Source organism: Malania oleifera, chromosome 9 (genome assembly GCF_029873635.1).
Source record: "Malania oleifera isolate guangnan ecotype guangnan chromosome 9, ASM2987363v1, whole genome shotgun sequence".
Lineage (NCBI taxonomy): Eukaryota > Viridiplantae > Streptophyta > Magnoliopsida > Santalales > Ximeniaceae > Malania > Malania oleifera.
Genome location: NC_080425.1, coordinates 51,100,511 through 51,112,363, shown reverse-complemented (window position 1 = coordinate 51,112,363; position 11,853 = coordinate 51,100,511). Strand labels below are relative to the sequence as shown.

General features: G+C 34.0%; 1 protein-coding gene across 2 annotated transcripts; it reads right to left on the bottom strand.

Annotated features, from left to right (window-relative positions):
* Positions 1–769: 769 nt before the first annotated feature.
* On the bottom strand, positions 770–8,538 carry LOC131164362 (chloride channel protein CLC-c). Of its 2 annotated transcripts, XM_058121494.1 has the most exons (7): positions 8,105–8,538; positions 6,905–7,105; positions 5,733–5,910; positions 3,922–4,184; positions 3,015–3,284; positions 1,372–2,500; positions 770–1,184 (listed from the first exon to the last, which is right to left on the bottom strand). In XM_058121494.1, the coding sequence occupies exons 1-7, from the start codon at positions 8,314–8,316 to the stop codon at positions 1,095–1,097; spliced, it is 2,343 nt and encodes a 780-aa protein (XP_057977477.1). In that variant the 5' UTR covers positions 8,317–8,538; the 3' UTR covers positions 770–1,094. The 2 variants fall into 2 exon arrangements, with proteins under 2 accessions (XP_057977477.1, XP_057977478.1); XM_058121495.1 differs by lacking the exon at positions 8,105–8,538 and having other exon boundaries at positions 5,733–5,915; positions 6,905–7,001.
* Between the last annotated feature and the right edge of the window lie 3,315 nt (positions 8,539–11,853).

Below are 11,853 nucleotides of genomic sequence, written 5' to 3'. Positions count from 1 at the left end.
TCCTATTTAGATATATTTTTAATGAATGTGTTTCTTTTCTTAAAAAGAGAGATCTATTAGCACTCAAAAAAATATCCCTAGCCTATTTTACCCTTTGATCTTTCGCTTTGAAAGTAAAAAGTAGTTGAGAGAGAGAGAGAGAGAGAGAGAGAGGACAAGTTTGTCATCTGATACAAAAATAAAAATAAAAAAAAAAATAAAAACGCAGAGGGCAACACTACTTTTTAGTGTATCAAGTCTTTTACTTTGAAATTTTACCATTAACTTTTCACTTTACAAATGAAAAAGGGAACAACAGAAAAATAATAAAAAATATTTGTTTGTCATATTATTTTTATTTTTATTTTTTTTGAAAATTGTATTCATATTATTAAATTCAGATAAATATTTTATTTTTATTTTAATTATAAATTATGTATAAAATGAATGATTTAATCCACTAATGTTAATTCTAAATATTAAAATTTCTTGGTGGTTCTCAAATCAACTAAAAATCATAAAATTTAGTTTTAAAATTTCTGAAAACAGCTAAAAACAAAAACCAAAAAAACAAAAAAAGCTGAAAATGTAAACAAAGCATTATTTATAGTTTTTTTTTTTAGCGTACAGAATTGAAAATTTTGAAAACAGAAAACGAAAACAGATTATAAAAATTAAAGCAGCAAACAGAACATCTTTACAGAACATGTTTCCAACACATTTCAAATGGCAGCAGAGATTGATAGAAGAAAACAAAGCATTGTTTTTGAAAATGAAAATAAAGGGCAGGTTTAGTTTAGAAAATATTCTATTATTTCTTTATTTTTCAAAAACATTACAAGAGTCGAGCCCAACACATTTCCAATGGCAGCAGAGTTTGATAGAATCCAGATTTAACCAAACTCTGTTGTATATAATGGCATTTGAATAGAGAGTAATACAGACTGTACAAAGCAACTGCAGATCCGAGTCTGAGCAGACTCCATTGTTTTTGTTTCTTTGAATCAAATTTGCTTTCCCCTTAAACGCCCCGCTTTCAACTTCAAGAACAAAATAAAAAATAAAAATAAAAAAAATGGAAGAAGATTGAGCAGAGCAAACGGGGCCTTCTTGCTCTACTTGTGGTGGTTAAATTGAGGGTAGATTCCCAGCACGTGCTCCGGCATGAAGTCGTGCCGTGTCAGAATTCCAACAATTGGAGGCCTCTGCAGAACATATGCAAATCAAGAAATCCATTAGCTAAATGAATATTTGTTAATGTTTTCTCACCACACGCTTGTTATTTACTATACAAAATGATCCGTTGGATGAAGCATTTTATTCGAGGGGAAGAAAAAAATGAAATTTCAAAAAATGGGCACTGGCAGGAATGGGGGAAGAAGAGTAACTCACCCCTGGTGTCTTTGGCACAACGCACAGGTGCCTGAGGCCAAGCTCCCGGAAGAGGAGTGCAGCTTTGGCTAGAGACATTGTTTCCACCACTGTATAAGGTGATGTGTTGGTGATGGGATGGAGGTCGACGTACAGCTCCATCTCCTCCTCCTTTATATCCAAATCCTCTAGTTTGATCCCCTTGCCTGATCCTGCTTTTGCAAAATCGTGTGCTTTAAATCTCCTCGTCATTTCTGATCCCACCAACGCCCTCTGCTTTGTAAACTTCTTTCCTTTAAGCAAAACGAGTAAATGAGACCTCAAAACCAGCCCACATAATTCAGGTGCGGTCGTGAATGGTGGCTCATCAATCACAGGGAACCCATTATGACTTGTCTTCTTCAAAGCATGGTATATATTCCCCACTTTTTCAACACCAGAAAAGGTGACTAAAGGACCAGAAACTACATCGCTTGCAACCAAATGCCTCATGTATGGTTCTGCATGGGACTCCATGTAGGGCAAACCCTTCATTCTCACAATTTGATCATAGACTCCCTTGTTGAAGCAGTCGGCCACGGTTTTCGAAATTAGGAGAACTAACATCACCAGTGGGAGCAATAATAGATCATTAGTAAGTTCTAGCAGTATGACACAAAGCGAAACTGTCATTCTCATAGTGCCACCAAGGAAGGAGGCAGCACCAAGGATGGCGAAAAGACCTTTATCAAGATCAGAGAGAGGACCAAGGAGTTTCCCAAGTAGGCGCCCATAGGACGCTCCAGCAAGTATAACAGGGATGAAGAGCCCAGATGGGATTGCAATGCCATAAGTGATAATGCCAAGGCAGTACATAGCAGCGAAGAAAATGACGAGGGTAGAGAGGTGAAATTCCTTCTCAGTTTGAGAGGTCAATAGATTGCGGATAGCATCATCGTTGGTGTTGAGTAAGAGGGATGCAAGGTCATTGTAATGGCCTGGTGGGCATTGGAAGTTCTTGAAGTTACCAGAGCGGCCTAAGGTTGGGCAGCGTTCCTTCAATTCAACAGGGCATGGAGCACAGTGTGCAAGCCATGGAAGGCCATATGAGCAGCAAGAGGTAAGAAGAGAGATGGTCATGACAAGCAGAATTTTAAATGCAGGACCTCTCCTGCAATTCACTCCAAACGTCAGTGGTAAATTTTGCATCTCTGTCGCTTCAAATTCAATTTTAGTTAGCACATAAAAATAAAAAATGATATAGCCGTAAAAAATCTCTAGTTTTGTATTAGGTTGAACACAATAAAAAATGAAGAAAAAGCGAGAAGAATAAAGTGATGTGCCAAAAACAAATTTGATAAAAAATTAAAAATTAATCCTACAGGAGAGATAATGCATATTATTATTATTTTTTTTTTTAAAAAAAGTTTAGGTTGGAAAAAGTAAAACTATAATCAGAAATGAACATTTTAAAGATGCATAAAATTTCTGTAATTCACTAGCAGGCCATGATGATGGGCTTGCACATGATAAAACTTTTTCTACATGCTCTGAAAAATTGCAAATGCAGTTTTTTTTTTTTTTTTTCACAATTTCTAAATGGTTTTGTTAATAGTATATTGTCTAGTAAAACAAATGTAACAAATAATATTTTTTTCACAATAAAGAGGAGTGCAAGGGCATACTCATTTAAAATGCTATAAGTACGAAGGACCTTGTCAACAAGATAATTGTAAAGGCTTCCGAAAATGCCTCCAACAATTCCAAGAAATATAACAGCCAGTAAATCTGCAGTATCATAAGTGGCTGTTGCCGAATTGACATCAAACATGATCAGACCTCCTTGCCCAAATAAACCACATTGACCACTCCGGCAAAATTGTATGAATGTTCTTAAAACCACTGCCACGACAGCAGTTGTAAAAAATGTTCTCCAGAGAAGAGCACTCCGCCACCTGAAAGACATAAAAGAGGAAAACTTAAAATATCACTCGTAACAATGTCAACTGGCAATCTATTGAACCAAAATTTTCTACTTAGAAATAATTGTGCATTGCAATAATGTTTTTTGACTACATCCAGGCAGCAAACATTGTTTGCCAGGATCCAAGATAGATCAAGTGAATTAATTGAATTCAAAAATTATTTTGAACAATTCTGAAATGTTTGCAAGCAACTCATCTCTAATTGGTTTCTGGCTTCTTTAAATATATTCTATCTAGCAGTCACAGGTGTATATGAGATATCAAACCATGACTTTCAAATTTCAGTGCTATCATTTGCAACTCAGATACAAGAATGAGAGAGAGAGAGAGAGAGAGAGCGAGAGAGAGAGAAACAGAGAGAGATTGATCCCATTCAATGTGACTCCTTGTTTTCTTAAATTTTTCTTTACCATAATTTAAGCCAAAACCTAATTAAAGAAGATATATATATTTATCAATAGTTCTACACTCCCTATCCCCCAAAACACTTGTTTAAGTAAATCTAAAACCGCATATGCGCACAATTGTTCAAGTCAAGGGTTTCCAACAAAACAATACACCTGAGAGAGAGAGAGAGAGAGAGAGAGAGAGAGAGAGAGAGAGTGACCATGAAGCTGCTTCTTCAAGTGCAAAGAGGACCCCTCCAACCGGGGCACGAAAGGCAGCTGCAACACCAGCAGCAGCACCACATGTGATCAAATCCCGCCGATCCCTATCATTTTTGAAGTATCTGAGCCATCTCCAAGTCAAATGGTATTTGCGGGAACCTCCCTGCCCAAGTAAGTTGGCTATGCAAGCCCCTGTGTGGACCATGGGCCCTTCCTTACCAACAACAAATCCAGCAGCAACTCCAAAAATCGAACCAAAAATCTGCAAGATACAGATTATTCAGTCATAAAAAGGAAATCTTTTTTTTTAAAGGGCTCTTATTGACAGCATTGGTAATAAAATTCGGCAATAGATATCCATTCCAAAAATTAATTACTATAACTATAAAAACATTAATAAAAGAGCATTAGTTTATTAACAAGAGCAGCAATCAACAAGAGCATTAGTTTATTAACCAATAACCATGTCTAAGTATCAAGCAATTTGCAATTAGTCACTGCTTCAGTAATATTTTTATAAAAAGGAAAAAAAAAAAAGGGTCCAAATGCAATAACCACACTGTTGATTAATTAGCATTGCCAGTTGAAGGGTCATAAGAATACATCAAAGTCTAATGAACATCAATACCTTGCATAACATATATGCTCTGCATAAGAAAAATTTAGGTAAATAACAAGGATATATAGAAAACTCTTTAAAAATATCATTCTCGTAAGGTCTTTTGATCTACAAAATCAATTTATTCCACAATTGTATGTAGTAAAAACATATTGATTTCAATGCTCAGAAACAAACATTGAGAATGAGAAGGAACATTTAGATTTTACCTTTTTATCTTTTACATCAGACATTTACTTTTCAGTCCCTTTAGAAATGAATTGTCTTTCATGGAGATAGAATTTCCACAATATTTCTAATTTCCCATAGATTGATCATTAGGGATTGCCACTTGCCCAACAAACAGACCCACAAACACACATACACATTTATAACCTTCGTGATATCTTCACAAAGTGATTTTCTGCACCTCAGACCCATAATTGTTGCCACGCATGCCAAGAAAAGTCAGGTTCAATAGCTGCTCGAGCTAATTAACATTTGAATGTGTCATGGATAAGCTTCACTAACATGCACCAAGAGGACCCACCTTCCTCTAAAGCTAGCCTTCCTCACAGCCTCATCACATTATTCTCCACCTCGACTATGCCACATCACAAACCCTCTCATTGACCCACTACATGTTTCATATCCCAACACAGAAGAGAAGAATAATGGTGACATCCCTTGGTCTGCGACAGCGACATCTCAACTTTCTATGCTACAGGCTTAATCCTTTCAAGCACTACACAGTCCATGAGTTTTCCAGTGATCTGGAGGTTCCAACTGAAAATCACAATTTTTCCAGTGGTCGGGAGGTACCAATTGAAATGTAGAGTGAGAATTTGTCAAAGAAATCAGAAATAAGGTTCTTGAAACTGAGTTAATCAGGTGCAAGGGTAGGGGCATGGTGTTTGATACCAAGGCCACAAACCCTGTATCGATGTTGCTGACAGCAGGATTGTGTTTTGGAATGTGAGGCGTGAAAGATTTCCAATTCACCCAATAAGCAACTTGCAGTAAATAATTGTTAATTTGCGGGAATTTGGGTCTCACACCCAACAGAGAAGAAGAAAAAGAAGAGTTTGGATTGGTTAATTTGTAGAAAAATAAGGGTTACTCGCTGGCAGCCAGGAGTTACTGGACCAAATATGCACATGCACATGCACACGCACACACTAATATATGTAGAAACAGGGTGACTATACACACCTTTACTACGAGGGTACTTGGAGCTAATATAGAATGGGCATCGACACCATTGAGATAAGCTTTCACCTCAGGTATGCCAGAGCCTGCTGCTGCAGGAGCAATGTAAGCGCAGAGGGCAGCAGCAGCAACTGCTAAAACCATGTTGCAACCAGCGTATGCTGCAAATGCTTGAATATACCTGCACTGGAATCAGGGTCACCTCACAGTTATTCCAGACTCCATAATTGTGGAGATCAATTGTACGAGGATCACCTTAGCACAATATATATTTTTTCAAAAAGAAGCATTTAGTCTAAAATTGAACTTGATTTGAAAAATCAAATATCACAATTAGAACTGATTAGAGATGCAAGATAAAGATTCAGATCCAACCATTAAAACAAATAAAGTAGCACAGCTTTCAGGCATAAAAATAGCAGCAGCAACAGCAACAACAACAAAAACAAGAATAGTTATTACTATTTATTATAATAAAGCAATGTAATAATCGTTATTATTATTACAAATTAACAAAGCAACATAGAAGACAAATTACTATTTATTATAATAAAGCAATGTAATAATTGTTATTATTATTACAAAGCAACATAAAAGAAAACCAAATGGATTCAGTGGTCATTATTTGTTTCCACCGAGGTAGGTCCTGGAGTGGTGGTTTGGACATGGTCAAAACATTTATTTATTTATTTTTATTTTTCTCATGAAATGGCTACTCTGACTCAACCCGGCTTACTTGTTCTCGGATCTCAAACTTCATGTTAAACACTACCTTGAGTCCAGAACTCCAGCCTACTCAAGTCTACGAATGAACCATTACCCTAAAAGCACTGGAGCCTCATTTGATGCTATACGGCATTAAAAATAACCATGATAGCATGAAATACTATGAAGAAGAAATGCTATTTCAGTTCCACCAATATGCAGGTCTATATTAAAGATTTTAGTTCATTTACAGGTTTAAATATCACAATTTACAATACACAGGTTTCATGCCAGCAGAATTTCAACCAATATGATAAATATTGAGGAGAGTTGCAGCAAATAATTTTTGGTGCACAGTAGTAAGCATGCCATTATTCAATGAAACAAATGGAACAACTTCAATAAGTAGTTTGAAGCTGATTTTAGTAATAAGCTTAAAATAATATTTCAGTTGCAGTAATCAGACTTACTTTTGCCCAAGCATGAGATTGTTAATGAGCAGAAGTTTGAAACCAGCTATATTTTCGACTGCAAGGTTATTAAAGAAGCCAACAAGCCCAGTACTTAACCCAATGAGAAGGGCAAGGGTCCACTTAAGCACGATATACTGAAATATCTCAACCTTTTTCCTAGATCTCCAGTCCTGCTTAAAAAGGTCATTCTCAACAATCCTGCGAAAATGCATACAAACAAGTAAAATCAAATATTTCGAATAGTTATGCCAATAACAAATCTTAAAAATGAAAACAGCATTTTCTTGGTGACAGCAAACCTAGTCATATATGCTGCAGAACCATTAGGTTTAAAGCATAGTGTAGCATGGAAAGAATTAGTATTTGATAATCTCAGCGCAAATTCTTGGAAAGGAATTCACTTTTCACCAAATTGAGTTGAGCACCCAGAAAAGGGCTAATGTGACACATTCTTATTATGCTCTTCTACGGCAGACAGAGTCAGCTTTATTTCTTTGAGTTCAAAATCTAATGGATGTATGAAGCATAAAAAAAAAAGGCAAACTAAACCGACCAAATAAAAAATTTATTAAAGCAACTTCGTGATAAAATAAAAAGTAAATTAACAATCTAAGGGCATTGAATCAATAACTCAACAACATGAAACAGGCAGTTCTATGATTCTAGCGTGCAAGCAAACACAACTTTGCACATGGTTAAATGCTGTCACACGCAGTTCGCACGAAACCAAATTTTTAGCCAACCGCAAAATTGGAATTATATTGTAATTTTTTACAAACGAAATTACATCGCAATTTTCAAAAGTTGAATTTCTTTTTCCCAATTCTTTCCGCTTGTGTTTCTGTGAGGTTCTGATACAGAGCACCCACCCACCACCCACCACAAAAACATAATAATAATAATTTTTTTTATCAACAGAAACACAATTCCAAAAACAGATACAATATCATTAAAAATTTAAAGGAAAAAAAATGATGAATTTTAACTCAAACCAAAATCAATATTCGGTACCATAAAATTCGGAAACTAAAGCTGAAGATTTAGACAAGCAAACAGCTGAAGGATCTAAAACATGAGAGAAGGCCCAAACAAAAGCAAAACAAAGAGCAGATACATTCGTACGGATCGATGTCTCAGTATATATACGTGTAGGAAATAGAAAGTAAGAATGAGAATGAGAAATGTAGCGATGCGTACTCGTAATCGAGGCTCTCAATGGGGAAAACTTTAGCTCCGACAATGGCAATCTGAGAGGTATTGTTCATCCTGTTCTTGACGAGAAGAGGCTGTCTCATCCCCAAAATGACTTCCTTCTCCGACTCGTACCTGTCCATGACCTCCCTCTCGCTCCCCTCCATGAACACTCCTTCGATCTCTACGTCGTGATCCTCCTTCTCCCTCCGATCCATCGCCTCTCTCTCTCTCTCTCTCTCTCTCTCTCCAACTCTCCTCCTTTCCCTCTCTCTATCTCCCAAAGTTGCGTATTAATCGGGACATGCGCATTTATAGAGGGGAGAGGATAGAAAATCTGAGTCTGAGCAACCTCACAGATGCGTGCGCAAATTTTTAAAAATGTCATGCGTATCTTTTTTATTTTCCTCCGAGGATAAATATTTGTTGTTGCCTAAAAATTGAATAATGACTTTCGCAAATGGCTAAGATCGAGAGGGAGTGCACTCCGGGGATGACCCGGATAGCTAAGTAAAAGACTAATGAAAGATTTTAAATTACAACGATAGAAGGAAGTGAATTTTATTAAAATATTTGTCTTCTCTCTAAGCCCCCTTTTTATAGTGGTCTTTATTATGCTGGTGGCAGGGCTGACTTTTTCTTTAGGCAGCTGAGATGCTTTGCCTCGAGGTCCTTAAATTTTTTTTAATATAATAATATATTTTTGAGATTCTAAATTTTTTTAATTAAATAATATTAACATTATTTATTATACTCTCTTCCCATATATTGACTTCCTAACCCAACTAACAAATAAATGAAATTATATTTAAAAATATAAAATAAATGCAATTTAAAATTTTTTTTTCAAGTCTCATTAACTTCCCAACTAACAACTTTATTATATTTCTATCTATTACTCTCATCTCTCTCTTAGCCTCTCTAAAAAAAAATTTTCATCTCTCACACTCTCGATCTCTCTATGATTTTTGCTCCGACTCTTGTATTCATCATTTTTGAGTCTCTGATTCTCTATAATTTTCATTAACCCAAATTTTGATTTCAATGTTTGTGCATTATTTTCCTTTTATTTTCACTCTAATTTTTTTTTTTCTATTTTTTCTTATATTTTGGAAGTTTTGAGGTTAGAGCGTTGTATCCAGTAAGAATCCAATATCTCTAAAGTCTCGCTCGCGATCGATTTGCAATAATAATAATAATAATAATCAGATTATATTGTTTCAATCTATTATTTTTATAAATTTATTAAATTTATTTTTATTTACATAATTTGTCAATTTATAGTTAGTGTTAATTTTGAAAATTAATTATGTCAACGAAAAAATATGAATCTAGATATGAAAAATAAAGAAAAAAAAAATTTTAAACAAAATATTAAGGGTCTCGATTAAATCTCGCCTAGGGCCCCATGTTGTGAAGAGCCGACCTTGGCTGGTAGGGATTACAAAGATTTTATGGGTATTTAATTATTTATGTGGAGATTTTAAGTATAGTTTTATAACTGTTCCTTCTTATGAATATATATGCATTAATGCTCGTATATTGGTTATGTAAGGAGGTTTAATGGTAGAATGGAAATCTTTCCTCCTTTTGAGTGAATATATTTTTAGGTATATCAATATTATTAGTTATAGAAATATTTTAAATTAAATTAGTATGTAACACGTGTAGGTATAAGTCTGAAAATGATATTACTAAGAATAGTTCATGCACACTGAAAATATTCTATTCAAAAATATGAATCATATTTTTGGAGTTTGTTGAAGTGTCTGCTGAATTGGCATCCAGCCAAATTCTAATTCAGCATAAGTCTTAATGGTTGGCAATGAAAGATAAATTTTAGTGAAAATATTATTATTATTTGTTTTTTTCTTTTTTTAAAAAAAAGAAAGAATGTTTGCTCCGAAAAAAAAAACATAAAGACTCTAAAATTAAATTTTTAAAATTTAAATTTGGCAACTTTGTGCGTTAGTAGAAGAACTTTAAGAAGCAAGCGGCCGTCCATTCATATTTTGATAATAATTATATAATATTCAGTCACTTCTTGGGATTTTAATATATTATCTACACATGTGATTGGAATGTCAATGCCAATAAACATATTTTATGTGCACGTTAATATTTTAATTACATTCTCATCTTTTTCTATTTTATAAATTTTAAATTAGATTTCTCAAATTTTATCATCTTAATTTTACCTAAGAAAACTAGTTCTTAAGTTTTCTTCTACTTATTTTTAACTATTTTTATTCAATAATAATAAATTATTCACGATTCATTTATTTATCTCTTAGTCATTGATGCATATAATAATAATAATATTTGACATAATAAATTTCAATAAAAAATAATTTTTTTTCTTAAATAAAATTCTTAACACAAACACACCTTAATATAAAATTTTCAAATTTTAACTGATATTTTTCTCAGGCGGCAATGAATTATAATTTTTTTAATTAAATATGATATAAAGAAAAAGATAAATTTTAAAAAAGATTTTGGGTTTTTTAATACAATTTTGAACCCAAAATTCCAAATGGACAAAACTTCGACTGACTTTGACTTTGTGGTGCTATTTAGTGACGTGGCGATATTCTATTGAAGAAATAGTTTGATTGGCGGAGGAACGATTCGTCCCAAGGATATCTGGAGACATTCACGACCCGGACAGCGACCGACCGCCGCCCCGGGAGTCACGTCCCACGTCACGTGCCTCACGTTGACTAGGACGCTACTCGTCACCCGAAGAACAACGTGGCAGCTGGTGATCCCACGTGTTACATGAGACTCCACCGCACGACTGTCCACGTGTCACAACCGTAAACCCCTATACTGGCCAATCTCCGAAGTCAAAGGTAGGAAAAGTGGGGACGATGCCGTTCTGCAATAAAGCTACGAGCCGGCCAACCAGTTTTATATGGTGGGGCTAGCATGCTGGCGTGCCAGCCAATGCCCAATGGACAGCCGGCTTTTCCTAACTATCTTAAATGATGTGATTAACACGCGAGGGGATAAATCATAAACCGGGGGCGGGGCGGAATTAAACTAAGGGCCCAGACTTTGTTGAATTTACAAACTTACCCTTCCTTGTATATAATTTATAATAAAAAAAAAAGTGTGCTCATCCCTTTGACCACATTCAAAATATAACATACATAAATAAATAATGGTTGATTATCTATTGTTTTTATTAATTAAAAGATGGAATGAAATTAAATTTGGATAATTACTATTATTTATTTTTTATAAGTCTTCTAATTATAGGAAGTATTTAATTACATAATTCAGTTTAATTCTTACTTCCGTTTGTAGTAAATTGATTACTTAAAGAACCAAATTAAATTGAAACATATCTTAAAAAATGTTTATTAAAATTTTAAGGGTTAAAGATATAAAAGATCGCTAGATTTTTTTTTTCTTTTAACAATTTAATCTACCAATTTTAATTTAACACAGCAAAATTTACTAATTATTCAATGCTAAATTAATACATTTTGTTATTGATTCAATTTTACTATTTTCTTAACTACTAATAATTATTTTTTAAATATTTATCTTTTAGGATAAAAACTTTTTAATGGTCTTATAATTTTCCTAAAACTGTTTTTTTTTTTCAGTTAAAGCTTTATATTTTTAGCAATGAATATTTTATAGTAAAATCAAATAAATTATTACGATATGCTACTCTATAGCTAAAAACTTGCAAGATTTTTCTTCTCTTTTCTTAATATATATATATATATATATATATATAT

Coding starts and splice junctions, on each gene's coding strand:
- LOC131164362 (XM_058121494.1), bottom strand. CDS start 8,316: ATGGATCGGAGGGAGAAGGAGGATCACGACGTAGAGATCGAAGGAGTG. Junction 5,911..6,904: donor AATCTCATGCTTGGGCAAAA/GTAAGTCTGATT, acceptor ATTCCAGTGCAG/GTATATTCAAGCATTTGCAG. Junction 1,185..1,371: donor TTGTGCCAAAGACACCAGGG/GTGAGTTACTCT, acceptor TATGTTCTGCAG/AGGCCTCCAATTGTTGGAAT.